This window comes from Nelumbo lutea, chromosome 5 (assembly GCF_056320005.1).
Source record: "Nelumbo lutea isolate HS-2025 chromosome 5, American lotus-T2T, whole genome shotgun sequence".
NCBI classification, from domain to species: domain Eukaryota; kingdom Viridiplantae; phylum Streptophyta; class Magnoliopsida; order Proteales; family Nelumbonaceae; genus Nelumbo; species Nelumbo lutea.
In genome coordinates, this window is record NC_142688.1 from 21,409,423 (window position 1) to 21,425,658 (window position 16,236).

The 16,236-nt window shown below is 38.6% G+C and overlaps 1 protein-coding gene across 2 annotated transcripts; it reads left to right on the plus strand.

Moving 5' to 3' along the window:
• The first annotated feature begins 8,832 nt into the window (after positions 1-8,832).
• On the plus strand, positions 8,833-14,653 carry LOC148850899 (putative receptor-like serine/threonine-protein kinase At4g34500). Of its 2 annotated transcripts, XM_088944654.1 has the most exons (8): positions 8,858-9,818; positions 10,807-10,911; positions 11,017-11,139; positions 12,136-12,222; positions 12,322-12,492; positions 12,590-12,719; positions 12,845-13,054; positions 14,338-14,653. In XM_088944654.1, the coding sequence occupies exons 1-8, from the start codon at positions 9,217-9,219 to the stop codon at positions 14,458-14,460; spliced, it is 1,551 nt and encodes a 516-aa protein (XP_088800780.1). In that variant the 5' UTR covers positions 8,858-9,216; the 3' UTR covers positions 14,461-14,653. The 2 variants fall into 2 exon arrangements, with proteins under 2 accessions (XP_088800781.1, XP_088800780.1); XM_088944655.1 differs by lacking the exon at positions 12,136-12,222 and having other exon boundaries at positions 8,833-9,818.
• The last annotated feature ends 1,583 nt before the right edge of the window (positions 14,654-16,236 follow it).

Here is a 16,236-nt window from a genome sequence, read left to right on the forward strand (position 1 = left end):
TTGCCTGGCAAAGCTGTACCCTGCAACAACTGCCTGCACCTGCCACCTCAGCTCTGGAAGTAACGGCTGCAGCAGAGAGACAGAGGCGGTTATGCCTGACTTGATAGAGGCGGTTACGCCTGATTTGATTGGACACCGCTACATAAGGACTCCGACCCCCAAAAACAAAGGGGATGATGGAAAAATGGAGGTAATCCCTGCTCTCTAGCTCTCTCATCTCTCTCCAAACTCCCTACAATCAGAATGCTAACTTAAGCATTGGAGAGTCCCCGCTGAGAAAATACCCTCGGGTCCTCTGATTCAGTTCTCGCAGGTTCCTCAGCTTCCGCCGCCTACAGAGAGGAGGAAAAGATGGAGTTCTCGTAGGTCTTTCAGCTCCCGCCGCCTACAAAGAAAAGGAAAAGATGGAGTTCTCGTAGGTCTTTCAGCTCCCGCCGCCTACAAAGGAGAGGAGATCACCTCATGCAAAGGACAGTCAGGTTGCGCTACACTAGGGAGCTCCACCATCCCCTGAGTTACAGGCCGCCTAGGAGCATGTCAAATGACGAGTCCACCCAGGTAGCTCACCACGAGGGAGCTCGTCACCAGGTACCTCACCGCCAGGGAGCTCGTCACCAAATAGCTCACCACTAGGGAACTCCAGTATCATCTTCTAAGAATATATCAAATGACGAATCACTTGGTCAAAAAAATTGATACATCACAAAAATTGGTACTTGACAAAAAATGATTATATCAACAATAATTAATAACGAATACCAACGTCTAATTAATAACGTGTAATGGAAGTATGGAACTAAATAAGAGCGAACACGTCACTATTCCATACACATCAACTGCGAACCCACCCACATACAAATACCAATGTCATCTATTTTTTTTTCACAAAAGGAGAAATCAATCAATCTCGGAAACAAACAACCAACTTATGTAATTCATGACCCATGCTGACGCGGTGGACATCGGATTCGCATTGTGAGCCCGAGCCAGGTTCGTACCTAGTTCTTTTGTTTTGTATGCGGAAATGTTTATGATTATTCAGCTCACCTCAAAATTCACTCACCGTACAGGTGAATGAATCCCTAAATTAGCATTGGGTTGGGGAGTGGGAAAGGGAGAATTTACATGAAAAATTATACTAGTTTTGTCATTTAGGCCCTGTTTGGTTTATGGGAATAGATACGGAATTAGAATTGGAATGGGCTATTCTGTTTTCAGTTGTTTGGTTGGATAGAATTGGAATTTCATTTTCCATTCTTGGTGGAATGGATTCTCCCATTTGAAGGAATGGTCATTCTCTCCCCCTTCCTTAGGAAAAATCTTATTTTTGCTGATTTCAATTGTTATTCTCATTCCTGTTTGAACCAAACAAACCATAAAAATAGGTCATTCCGATTCTGATTACAATTTTGACTACCAATCGAACGAACCCTATTTGACCAATCATGTCTTGATCATTCCCTATTTTTTTTAAAGGTTTCTTATTTGTTTTATTTTTAATTAATTATTTATTTATTAAAAAAATATATTATTGGGTGGTTTTTTCTTCTTTCCTTTGATTTATGCCTCTTGCCTTGGTGTTGTGGAGTGCCTAGCCTCATGCCTTTTTTGAAAAAGTGTGTGGAATGATATCTGTAAGGTTTAATCATGCAAATTGTAATCATAGTTGGAGGATCCAACAAAATTAACAATTAAACATGCTAGAAAAATTATTAACTTAATTCCATCAATTATTTTTCAGCGGTTGTAGGTAGAAAATGTGTTGATACTGTATCTGTCTTTCTGGTTCTTACACCGTTACACGGAAGCAAAACTTTGAGACTTCAATTGTTTCTTGTATATATCTTAGTTTGGTTTAAGAAACTCCCAGCCTCACATTTCATAGTATGGCAGGTGGTGAAAGTGAAGGGCCTTGGTTTATGCCAGATATATTAGTAAATGTAAGGAAGTCCGGAGAGGAATCTGGTCTCGGAGTCGTTCGTGAGGTGCTTCTGGTATGTATGACCACAACTTATTATAAATGCACGATGGAATGTAAGATGTTATTTAGGCTGCATTTGGATGTAATGTAAATCAACAATTGATGTAAAATTTTTATCGGTTTGGTTTTATAGGTATTTGGAAAGAGGATGTGATTATTATTCATATAAAGCTCAGATCTAGTTCAGTTTTGTGTGCGTTTGAATGGAATTGAGTTTTACATTGATAATTGATGTAAAACCTCATCAGTTCTATCTCTTCCATCCATCACTATATTCAAAAAGCAATGATCACTTTCATAGTTTAGTGTAAAAACATCACCAGTGTATTTTTACATTGACTCCAAACACAGCCTTAGTGGAAACTACAGAATTACAGATCGATGCATCTGGCTTGTCTTGGAGACAGTTTGATAATGGCTAGAGTAGCTTTTTCAAGTGACTTATTGTACTATCTCACTGGATAAATTGATTAAATATTTTTTGGAGAATGATCGAACATCCCAGGGTCAGAATTTATAGGCTCAAAGTACTATCAGGGTAGGTGCCAGCTTGGAATTGATGTCAATTCACAGGCAGACATTGATGCATAGAATGTGGGTTGTGGTCCTTTTAAATATTTATAGCTTTGCAGTGTAAATAAAAAATCTTAATTGGGCAAATCCATACTTCTCCGATATTTTTTTGAGTGACTTATTGTTAGACCTGGCAAAAAGTTGACCCAACCCAACCCAAAAAAATAGGGTTAGGATCTCATTTTTGCTACCCGAATGTGAAAATGACCCAACTCGACACGAACAAAAAAGAAAAAAAAACTGGGTTGGGTTGGGTTGGGTCATGGGTCAACCCACTGACCTAATTGTCAAGTCTAATTGGGATTATTTATGCATTGTTAGAATGTTCAAGTTTTCTATTTAGTCTTTACTTTTTATTGTTTACTCTTTAAATTGTTAAATGTTCAAGTTTTTTATTTTACATTTGGAATTTTAAGGTTAATTCTTTTAATTTTGACATTTTTTATTTAATTTTTTTTTATTTTTTTTTAAATTTAATTATTTTTTAGGATGACCTGAATTGACCCATGGGTCAACCCTAACCCGAATATTTAGAATTAGGGTCTAGCATTTGACAACCCAAACCGAAATCCAACCTGACCCAAAATCAACCCGAAGTACTTTGACCCAAACCGAACCCGACCCACCCAACCCAATTGCCATGTCTACTTTAACCCCCGGGAACAATGATGTGTGTCCAATACTCCAATCTATCACAATATAAGGGCATTTAGCCGTGTGGTTCACTTATAGATATAAGATGCAATCAGGGACCACCAGAGGAAATTCACATGACTGTACTACAAGATTAAATCTGATGGTACGTACATGTAATCAAATAAAGATATCCGGTGGGTGATATATATAATTTCTTACCTATATTGGTATTGTGTACGTAGAAATTAATTAAATACCACCTGGAGAATATGTAACTGGTGGATGTTTGCCACTACCACATTCAGAGATTGATGCGAGAAGATAATGGTGATTGTTGACAAAACTTATTTTGAACGATAGATGTGTAAATGCTATAAGCCAAAGTTGAAACCAGTACATCCGTGCAACTACATGTCTGCATCCATATGAAACCCGACAACTTAATTCACTGGGGATGGTCTTATTACTTCCTACGGCTTTTAGTCGGATCCGGCTTTCAACTTCCAAAGTCCAAATACATTTTGATTTTTTGATCAATTCGGGTTTACTCCTCACAATTTGATTTTTTGGAAGCCTCAATTCTGAAGGGAGTTTTTGTGTCAAAATCTAAAGTAGTCATCGGTTTTGTTTTGCGTGATCACGTGGGTGTTTGCAGGGCGGCTAAATTTGGATCTGTTAAAGCATCATCGCCTTTGATAGTTGAAGCAAAATCCTTATAGGAGGCGGTTAAAATGGCTGATCAAATACAACTTTTTGAAGCTCTTTTTAAAATCTGATTGTACTGGCTTATTGCAATCTGTTAACAATTTAAACGAAGATGTTCTGCCCGAAATTCTGCTCCTTTGCCAAGATATCATAGAAGTTGCTGCTAGAAGACACTTCAAGTTTCAATTCTGTTTAAGGAAAGCAAACAGTGCTGCTCATGCTGCTGCAAAATTTGGGCTTAATTTTAGTTTTTGGTCATGTGATTCAGTTCCTTTTTGTCTTGTTGATGTTTTAATGTTGGATTGTGTCGGCTGTAGTTAGTTTTCTGTTGTTTTCTCTTTCTTAGTTGGTTCTGTTGTAGGTCTGTTCTGTTTCTTCTGTGGTTTAAGAAATTCTTTGTTTATCAAAAAAATCCTATGAATATCTATCTCCTCATAAATAATAGCATGTAAATAAATATGGGAGATATTTTTTAATGTGAGGCTATAATGATATGCGGGCACTGGGCAGGAGATGTAAAGTTGTAAACACATTTTTTGACGTTTGGTGGGGTGTTAATCGTCCTACCACGGTACCACCCCAAAGGCAGGTGTGATGTTAAGGATCGAGATCGGTCCTGGGATCCAGGAATAGACCTACCTACGACTGTAGTACCTCTGATCCAGGATTGAGAGCCCCTAATCAGCAATTCACCACAGACCTCACTCCTCTCCTCAGCCTCATCTTCAGAGAACAGGGGAGAGTGCTATTTACCGTTTTTTTTTTCAAATAATTAATGTGAAAACACAAAACACTAAGGACTATCAATGGATTGGGTCTGGACAGAATCAGAATCAACACAATAAGAAATATTAAAGAACCGGAACCAAACTAACCTAATTTTAGACTCTATACATATAATTCCGATTCCTTAATATTTCTTGTTGGATTATAAATCAAAACCAGTCCAATCTATTGAGGTCCATTGAATCGGATAACCAAGGTAAGGCGAGAGCATTTCCATGCACAACCGCCCCTACATGCCAAATTTCAATTTCCACCGGCACCGGCACCGGCGTCTGAGTCCTGAGTGTCCTGATCCACCAGACAAAGGCTACAAGGTCATAAGTCACAACCACCTCTACATGCCAAATTTCAATTTCCACCGGCGCCTGAGTCCTGACCCACCAGACGAAAGGCCAAAGCCCGCAAAGTCACAAGTCACAAGTCACAACCACCCCACTGACAGATAGTGACTGCATGGCGCTCTTCCTGTAATTCCACCAAACAGTAAACACGTTATTCACGGAATTTCTAGATAGATCGTTAATTCAGTACTCTATGTGTTCAAGGCTCCAAGCTGCTGCCCTACGGAATAAATCTAAACTTCTTTCATTCAAATTACACAAACCCATCATCACGTTTGCAAGTGCACACTCCAACGCCCAAAATGACGAACATGACAGCCTGACAGGTCACTTCTCATTTATGTGCAGCTTAAATACTACAACTCTAGGAAAGCGTTTCAAAATCAAAATATGTTTCAATAAAAATTGAAGGGATGACGGAGTGAAATCTGGGACAAAGGGTACTTCACGTTAGAGGTTTTTTTTTTTTTTTTTTAAATATGGTCCCTTAGTTCTCCTCTTATTTCCTTTTTTTTGGGTTCCCCTGGTTCCTTCTATTTCGACTACGAAGCCCATATATGTGAACCAGACTCACCCAAGTCCCACCCTGGGCCAACTGGATCCATCTGTCTCTTACATTTCTTGATTGGCAGCATCTGAGTTTATAATTACTTGGGCCCTGATTAACGCCAATTAGAAATGGTGTAGAATACTGTCTGGCCCATGTAATAACTAATCCTTCTTATTCTTACCCAAAAAAAAGTTATAACTGATCCTCTATGAGAGGTTTATTCAACAGTGCTGCTTCTCAGATTGGAAGCTAGCTGGTCTGGCCATTCAAATAAAATAGGGCCCCATCCATCGTGGGCTAAGTTGGCCCATTGTTTAATTTCGTCTTTGGTTGATAATTAGTGACGTGAACATATTGAAAGTAATTAGTTAACTTTGTTTTTCATGCATTTTCTCCCCACAGCAGAGCCGTCGGTTTATGCAAAGTGTAAAACCCATGGATGTAATGTTAAATCAGTGTACTCGGATCTACCCACAAGTTGTTCCCACATACGTACTCGGAAAACGCCACCACCATGTCTCGTGGTCGTGGGTAGCAAGTCCGAACCCAAATCAATGGCCCACTCCGCAGCTCCGGCAGGCTGGAACAATGGAAATGAAAGCACCTTCAGGGGCACGCTGGAACTCATGCTAGTTCCCTTCACTAGAAGACACCTAGAGATGGCCTCTGGCTGCTATCTGCATGTGTTATGACCAAACCGCCCACCGAGTCTCATCTCTAGAATACCCTACCAACTTAATTTTAAATGGGTTAATGGACCTCTGCCACTGTGGGGCCATTTGTTAAACGGATGAAGTGGCTGAACGGAAAATTTTATTGTTTGGGAAGTTGGGGGTTCCTTAATGGCTGAAAATGAAGTTAGATTACTATACCAATCTGATAAATGGCCTACGAAACCCGGTTCGGTTTGATATGATTTGCTTTTGGTAGGATCGGATTGAACCAAGTCGACCATCCTCTAATTTGTCGCGATTGGACCAGATTGATCTGCTTGGTAGTCAAGAGTTAGTCCACTATTGTACCATCCACCGATGAGATAAGCAAGTAATTAAGGCTAGGAACCAGAAACTAGCTAGTAGGATCTTAGATCTTAGTGATGTGTATTAATTATTTTAAATTAATTGTATTTAATGCGTAATTAAGACGGTCAAAGCTCAAAGGGTTTCTATTCTCTACCTAACACAAAGTGGGGACCATCCTATCTAACCTCCCTCCTCCGTACGATGGAATCAGAATCAACAACAGGAGAAAACTTCGTCATCACAGTTTACTGACGGCATATCTAGAGCCAAATAAAAAGTTGTTACTTTTGATACACTTCTTTCAGACAAATTTGATGTTTCACCTTTCTGGTCTGTGAGGAGCAAATCCGATCTCTTTATCTGTGGGGTGCCGTTTCACCCAATTTCATTGCCTTCAAAAGAAAAAAAAACTCAGGCCCCAGGATAGGATGATTGTGTCCGCGCCCCAGCTGGCCCAATACTAGAGGCCACTTGAAACTGAGCCCATGTTCCAAAACAAACAGTATTGGAAGCTCGCACACGGGAAGCTAGCAACTCTAATTCTGTAAATCGGAAGCCAATCTATTGTGAGGATATTCCCGGTATTGGGTAATTCGCAAATTGGGAATGAGAAGGAGATATTCCCAATGTACGTCTGCTGTGTTTAGTTGGTATGGACGAGAGAAGAATGTGTGGGTAGGAGATCCGAACTCAGAAGGAAGCAGCCTGAAGTTTGATTTATTGGTGACAGCTACCAAAGTGACCTGTAAATGTTTTTAAAATATCATTTGAATCTCGCTATATGTGTGGGTAGGACATATAGCGACAGCAATTAATAATCTTCGTTAGTTTTTAAAATATCGTTTGAATCTCGTTTCCATTTATTTTATTATTAATTAGTGGAGGGTCTTGTATTGCATGGGCTCGATCATAAACTATTAGGTTCGAGCTCGATTCGAATTAGATATTTGAGTTTGAGCTTGGTTCAAGTCAAAAAATTGGAAATTCGAAACTTTGATTGCAGGTCTCAAGCGCAATCGAAGTTTCGTTCGAGGTCTCCCTTAATTGCTAAGGTGTTAAACCGAGGTCTTCCTTAACTACTGAAGTGTCGAGTTGAGATTTTTCTAGTAGACGAGGTATCGAGTTAAGGTCTCCTTTAGTTGATAAAGTGCCGAGTTGAGGTCTCTCTCAGTGACCAAGGTGCCAAGTTGAGGTCTCTCTCAATGGTCGAGGTATTGTTTAATTCGAACTCAGTTCAAATTAGAGACTTGAGCTTGAGTTCAAAAGTTCGAGTTCAACTTAGCTCGAGTTTGACTACCTTTGATTGTAGGTCCCCTAATAATTGAGATGCCAAGCTGAGATCTCCCTCAATCGGAGAGAGAGAATGTGGTATTCTTATAATTTATAAGAAAGAAAGAAAGAGAGAAAAAATCGGTAAGAGAGAATGACATTCTTGTAATTTGAAAGAAAAAAAGAGAGAATTGGCAGGAAAGAGTGACATTCTTATAATTAAAAATAAAAATAAAAGAAAAAATTGATATAAAATAATATTCTTATAATTTCTATTTCATACTATTCCAAATTTCCAACATTTATAAATGCGCTCCCCCCTCATTAAATGAATTACCATCCATACTGACTACACATAAGGGTAAAAAAAAGTCAAAGTAAGCAAATCCAAGCCATCCATCGAGTAGAAGACCCACAGGTGTCAGGTGATGATAAAACAATCTCTCTCGTCCATACCGGCTCCCTGCTTCCCCCTGTGCCCCTATGCCCGTCCGGTTACATTTTCCTACGGTGCACGAGTGCCTTCCCCATCATCCTACAAAGTCAGAATCCGTTCGAATGGCAGTGCGCAGTGAAACCGGACAAAATGACAAATCAAATGTGTATAGTGTATACAGTTCACAATGAGAGGGACGGACAATTAATAATGTGCTGTTGCTGTCAAAAGATGACCCAGCCCAGCCCAGCCCATTAACTAATGTAATCAGTTAATCACCTATTTCAAGCAAACAATCGGTGTCAACTGTCAACACCTATAGGCTATACCATTACTTGTCTTTTTAATTCCATTTATATCCCTATTCATTTATTTTATTTGTTATGACCCAGCTCCCTAATTCTCAACCAACTAACCTCCGTCAAACATCGTTTCTAGGGTTATTTTGGTCAGTTCACCTTTCTCTAACTGGGCGTCAGTCGGGGTGGTACAAATCGTAAATATTTGCTGCAGCCAAGGCCCATAAAACTGATGGGCCCTTCTTTTGGCTCCCTTTCCGCCTTTTACCTGGTACCCGACTACCCGTTGAGAACGCACTGGCGTTGCGTTGCTACTCTCTCTCATTTGCCCAGTAGGCAAAGAAGCACATAACCCCCTCCTCAGTGAGTCTTCACTGCGACGCTCAATGCGTCTCCTTCTTTCCCTCTCCCTCCCTCTCTCTCAACTCAGAATTCCAACGCGTCGCTTTCCGAGCATTCATCCATAGACTTTTTAGGGTTTCTCTTTAGCTGATGCACTCAAACGTCTTTCCAACGGATACTTGATCCCTCTCTCTTTTTCTTTGAAATGCGGTGGAGATTCATGGTGTCTTTTCTCGTTGGTGGGGATCAGTCCTTACCGTTCTCATCTCCCTGCAGATGATGGTGGCTTCCGGAAAACACACTGCCGAAGATCACCATAGCTCAGATACATCTCCATCTCCTAAGCTCATGGCGAAGACGCCAATTTTCGGCCTAAAGCTGTACATCGTTATCGGAATCTGCGCCGTGTGTGTCATCGCCGTCATTCTTGTGATACTTCTCTCCGTCCGTCGATGTCGAAACTCCAGGAAGCGACGAAAGCGTGCAAAGCAAACGGTAGGTTTAACTTCGACGGTCTCTAAGGAGATCGTAGATATTAAAGTTTCGGATCCGAGTGAGGACGACAAGATCGGCGACACAGATAGGGAGGGGAAAGAGGAGAAACAATCTGTCAAAGTGGACTCTAACAAGGCGACTAATGCCAGAAGTCGGAGCACAGAGAGCAACGCATCTGGTGGGAGCCAGAGTTCGTCGTCGGGTGTTTCGGCCGAGAATTCGAATATCGGGTGGGGCCGGTGGTATGCTTTGAAAGAGCTGGAAATCGCCACCAATGGGTTCTCCAGCGACAATGTCATCGGAGAAGGCGGTTACGGAGTCGTTTTCAGAGGGGTTTTGCCTGACAGTTCAATAGTTGCAGTGAAGAACCTTTTCAATAACAAGTGAGTATGGCAAAATAATATTATTAAAAAAAAAGAAATCTAATATTTTTTTCTTCTGTTGAGAGCGGTGCATTTTTTTATTATTTGCATTTCTTTCATATATGTTTTTTATTACTTCTTTGTAAAAAAATTTCTTCAAGTCGTACTAAAAATTATAAGTCGAGATTATCGTCTCTATGTCGTTTGGCTCCCGTTTGTGACGGAGGCCGCCGGTACATGTTTGATCTTGACCATGTTGTTAATGACAGAGTGTGTGCCGACTCATTTCGAAGGTCTCGAGAAAAAGGCCAGCGTAATTCTGGAAATTAATTGTACTGGCGCAAATTAGAAGACTTATAGACTGGGCTGTTTCTTTTACTTTTTCTGGTTGTATGCTTAAAGAAAGACTGTAACCAGACAAGTTACTACACTCTGAACTCAGTAACTAATTATTTAAAGGTAGAACCTTTTTCTTTTGTTACCTCATAGTTGGTCTATATGGATACCCATATGCTCCCCCTTCAAAGGTGATTGATCGTTATTGCTTTTTTAATATATTAATAATCTTCCTAGGCATCTGAAACGGTTTGTTTTTTCTAAATTTTTAAAAGTTTACAGAAAATTCCTCTGGTAGATTTTGGGGAGGCTTTTGAGTTTTGTTCTCATTAGATGTTGAAGACTTGGGGATATTGCTTAGTTTCCATGATTGAGATAATACCTTACTTGGGCTTTTAGTGTGGTATCAGTTCTTGAAGGTTTTCCAGAAATAAAGAACGCAGGATGTAATTTTACAAAGAACATGATTCATCAAAAAAAAAATTACAAAGAACATGGAAGAACGAAATTGTTCTTCATGAATTGTAATATAGAAGTAGAACTATACTGTAGGTTTTTCTTTTCCTTTTTCTTTTCAGCTTTAAACTTGCATGTATTGCTTATTTTTTACTTCTATATCTACTGCAGTAATTTATGGGTGAGAATTAACTATATGTGATCATCTTACTTGTAGGGGTCAGGCAGAGAAGGAGTTCAAGGTTGAAGTTGAAGCCATTGGGAAAGTAAGGCATAAAAATCTTGTAGGACTTGTTGGATATTGTGCAGATGGTCCTCAGAGGTATTTCCTATGTGAGAAATTTGGGATGCTATCATTTTCTCTAGATGGAAGTGAACAAGGATTCCTTATTTTTATTTTCCTAAGATGCTTGTACTGGTTTTTCAGGATGCTTGTATACGAGTATGTAGATAATGGCAATTTGGAGCAATGGTTGCATGGTGATGTTGGGCCAGTTAGTCCTTTGACATGGGATATTCGCATGAAAATTGCCATAGGAACAGCAAAAGGGTGTGATATTCTATCTTATTATCAGTTTCTTCATCTTTCTTTCTTTTTTACAATCACTAAAAGAAATACTTTTAATTTTAAATGCATTGATTAATAAGGCTTATTTGTTAATTTGATTGACCTATTTAAGCATAATTTAGAAACTTCTAGTGTGAAAATCTGGTCATTTTGTGAACTGTTAGTCGCAGGACATTTTTCCATATTGTATCAAATTCTTCTTAAGAGATGATAGTGTGGATTAATTTGTTTAGTTTTTTTGTGTCTGTTTATAAAATCCATTTTGGGTATTCATGGTCAGCATGTTTTTGAATGCAAGTTGCAACAAACATATCCACATTCAAACAGATCCCATATTGCAAATTCTCGACTCAATCAAGTTGCATATTTACATTTTATGGATTTGACTAAAATCAGACTTGGATCTTTTAACCTTTTAAAACTCAACTAAAATTAGTCCTCCAAGAGAGTTTGGAGACAGTGCTCAAGCTAGTTTTACTGATTGAACTTTTGTTAATTAGATCTGCTTAATCATATTGAACTGAGGTTTTCGGTGAATCTTCTCATTAAGATATATGTTTGGTTTTATTTGGATCGGATCCAAATTATTATCTAATCCATTAGCAGCCCTACTTGTACCGGAAATTGACTGAGATTACATTGAAAAAACTGAAAGTCGTGGAGTCTTCTCACTGAAGGCTTTTGATGGGGAATCAATTTTATGATGCAAATTTTTGTTGTACTGCTTTAAGTTTGCAAATTATTTTTATTATATTACTTTTGAACCCAATTACTTGTGTTAATCTAATATTGCATGACATTTATCATATAATGACATTAAAGTTTTTGTTCAGTTACAACAGTTACATGCTTGTGGAACTTACAATACAATAGACTGCACAAATCTTTATTCTAATATCTGTCACATTTTTCTCAGTTTTGTCTCCCCAGTTCCAGCCAGATTTTCTACTCACTTTCTCTACCTGCGCCTGCCCACAGGACATTGCAGCCGCATATCTCACAATACAAGATGGCGATGTGTGGCTGCAATTCAAGGCGGGTTGAGAGTAGTGGGCAGGATATCAGGTTTGGTTCTGTTGGCTGTTTCTTTTATTTTTTATATATTCTTTTGTCACCAGTGGAGCCTCTTCTACTCTTTAATCTTTCTTATGTGTTTTCTTACAGTTTAGCTTATTTGCACGAAGGACTAGAACCAAAAGTTGTGCACCGTGATATCAAATCCAGTAACATTCTTCTGGATAATAAATGGAACCCAAAAGTCTCAGATTTTGGACTGGCAAAGCTCTTAGGTTCAGAAGCAAGCTATGTAACCACACGAGTAATGGGGACATTTGGGTTTGTTCTTTCTTGAATCCTAGATGATTCTTCTATTTATTACTAGTTATTTTGGTGGGTGCTAATAATAATATGTATTGGCACTTCTTTGATGCAGATATGTATCTCCTGAGTATGCAAGCACGGGTATGCTTAGTGAGAGCAGTGATGTGTACAGTTTTGGTATACTACTTATGGAAATAATCTCAGGGAGGAGCCCAGTTGATTATTCTAGACCATCGGGAGAGGTAATCAAAGCTTTTTCCTTTTTCTTTTATCTGTTTTTTTTTTTTGGAAGATTCATTTTTCTTTTATCTGTTGTGCTCATGAGATATGTTACCTAAATTTGCATGCATCCGAATCGCATTGGCAGGTGAACTTGGTTGAGTGGTTTAAAGGGAAGGTAGCAAGTCATTGCGCAGAAGAAGTGGTAGACCCTCTGATTGATGCTCAGCCCTCACCAAGAGCATTGAAGAGGGTAATGTTGGTTTGTCTTCGTTGCATTGATCTAGATGCTAACAAGCGGCCAAAAATGGGGCAGGTTGTACACATGCTGGAAGCAGATGAGTTTCCCTTCCGTGCTGTAAGCCCAATTATCCCAATTATTCTTCTACAATTTTGTGTTGCTTCAAGAGGTGCAAAATGTGCTACAAATGATTTTGTTAATGGCTATATCTTACAATATTTCATAATTTCCAACTACTAATCTAAATACTCTTAGGGACTTCGTAATTGTTTCTCTATCAAGAGTGGTTGCACCATCAGAGTGTGGCCAATAGATTTGGACTTTTTTGGCACCTATTAGTAGTTCTTGGATGCAAATAAAACTCTTCATAGGGTTTTATATATGTTGGCATTTGTTTCTCTTATATCAATGGTCAACACGAGAGAACTTGTTTAGGAACTTTATTTGACAAGGAAGTTCTTGAAGAGCTCTTCAAAAGCTAGCTAATAGGGTTAACATAGTATTAGTAAATTTCAATGAAGTTCTCTACTGTGTAGGCTTAATTGGGTACTAAGGAAACTGTTTGATAACATATGAAGTGGCTGAACTAAAATGCTTATTGCTTTGTCTCCTAGTGAAGAAGTTTTCAATGTGGTTGTGAACTCCTTGATGGATGAAGTAATTGGGTAGATAACCATACCTTTTGATAGTTTATTATTTAATTATTTTATCCACTAAATGACAAAGCAATAGGTCATTCAGTTCAGCAACTTGAGTTGTTATCAGTGGCTCTGAAACTTTCATTTCGCATTGATCCTTTCTACTTGGTTCAACATATCCAGGCAGTGCTACCAAAAGAAGCCCATATTATCATATGGCCAATATATCTATGGTTTGTTTTTGAGCTAGAAAATTGATTGAATTGGGCCCAAACATTAATCAAATTCTGCGAATGGAATAATTCAGACCATCCAATACCTGCTTGTGGACAATCCAGGCAGTGCTACCAAAAGAAGCCCATACTATCATTTGGCAAATATGTCTATAGTTTGTTTTTGAGCTAGAAAATTGATTGAATTGGGCCCAAACATTATTTTGCTTGACAGAACCCAGTTGTATGTCTCACATGGAAACAACATTTGAATTTTACGATAAATTCAAAGTTCCATATTGCATCTGCATGTCATCGAAGTACTTGCTGGTAGAAATTACTGGTGGAGGATTTCTAAAAACATGATTAATGCTTGCATTCTTTAACTCCATCTATTCCATGTTTTTTATTCATCTTAAGATTGCAAGTGTTTGATTCTCTATTAACTTCCTTGGGTTCAATTTTCAACAAGCATGTGTACTCTGAAATTGTTAATATCCATGAGTTATTATTGGCTGGTACTTAGATGTGTTTGTTTCATATTCTGTAGGAGCACCGGGCAGCCCGTGAAGCCCCCCTTCCTCCCCGACCAGGCACTACTGTCACTGATAGAGCACCGTTCTCGTTTCCATCCAAAGCTGCAGGGGGAGGTGATGTTGAGAGGTCAAGGTGAAGATGAGTTGTCCGTTTGGGAAGTACACAACAGTATAGGAAAAGGTGAAATAATTTTGTAGTTTGTAAAAATTGCCATTAAATTATAAAACAAATTCTTTTCACTCATTAGTCACTTCAATTATTCTTGAGTTTATTTATCAACAGCATTCCCTGTAAATACATTTCTGTTCTATATAATGTGGCATTATTCACCTTGGTTTTGGTAAGAGAAAACGATTCATCTTTTTTTGAATGAGAGGACTAGGATTGTTCTGTACAGTGTCAAGAGGGTGAAACCATAGTCAAAACGTCACCACAATTTCCAGATTTGCAAATGAGTTTGGGCTCAAAAGGGTTCTAAAAGCTTTATTATATTCATGAGAAAAAAAAGCCAAAAAATGCTCACCTGTGACTGAGTTTGGGACTAGGATTGTTTCCAGTTGCTTAAGAGTAGGGATGATGCAAACTGAACGGGTCTCGATCCAATCCGAAATCGAATCTGATACGATTTACCAGATTCAGATACCCCTGCCAGGATTTTTAATCGGATCGTATCACAAATAATAGGATTCTTTTCAAAATTGGATTGAAGTCAAATCGCCCCTATTGGATCGAATCCTAATAGCCAATATCAGATTGGCGGTTTTTGTAAATTATCATTTCTACCTCCATTTGTAGGGGTGTTCATATATGGTTCAAACCGCAAAAATCAAATTTAATTTGTAGTTTGTTTCGGTTTATATTCGATTTAGGATAGTTTATTCAATTTTATAAATTGAATTAAATCATAAATCGTAAATTGAAATTATATATAATATATCTGAATGGAATGTATAAAATTATAAATATATAGTGAATTCTTTATTTTATAATAAAATAATAAATAAATGTTTTAAGTTTTAATTTTTAGGGGAGTTATTTGGGCTTTCTAATTGGGTTAAACCTAAAAAAATCATAAAATGGTCCAAGATTCCCAGACCATATTAGAAACTGCACCAAACGGTTTAGTATGGTTTGATTTCCATACCAAAATGGTTTGGTTCAACTTAGAAAATTTTTAAACCGTAATTTACTGGTTTGGTATAAAATCTTCTCCAAACTGCACTGAATTAGACCGTGAACACACCTAGTTTGTCGATAGATAGGTGAGAACAAGAGAGGAAGAATATAGAGAGAGTGAGCTAAACTAGGGTAAAGAAAAGATGATAATTCCAGTTCGCTGCTTCACATGTGGGAAGGTGATTATGCCGATGCTTTTGGTGGATATTATCTGCTTCCTTAGGTAGTTTGTCTTTATTCAATGGCACATCCTTCTGTTACTAATAAAACTATGGCGAAGAACTGAATAGAAGGCAAGGAGTGAGAGAGCTAATTCTATTCTAAGGTGGTTGATGCTGCCAATTCTGAAGCCGAGGGCAATGGGATAATTTTCGAGGTCCGAAGGCTGTGGGTCTCACCTGCTAAGAATAAAAAAACGTTAATGTTTCAAGGGTGAGAATTCTAACGGTCAAGTTAACCGAGAGTTCAAAGTAAGTAAATGTCACCACAAGAGTGTAAGTGATAGCTCAAGTATGTGTATGTACCTATAGCTGTAGTGCCCCTTTTATAATAAGACTTGACCATATGGAGAGTAATGCACAATGTACAACTGTCCCATATATTGATCATGTAAGAGGGTTTAAAAAGGCATTGGCCGACCATGACCCCATGTTAGTGGCTCAGGAGCAGATGCACCCGACATGCACCTGCATTAAATACTCTACGATCGCAAAGGGTGGGAATTACCCGAATGCCC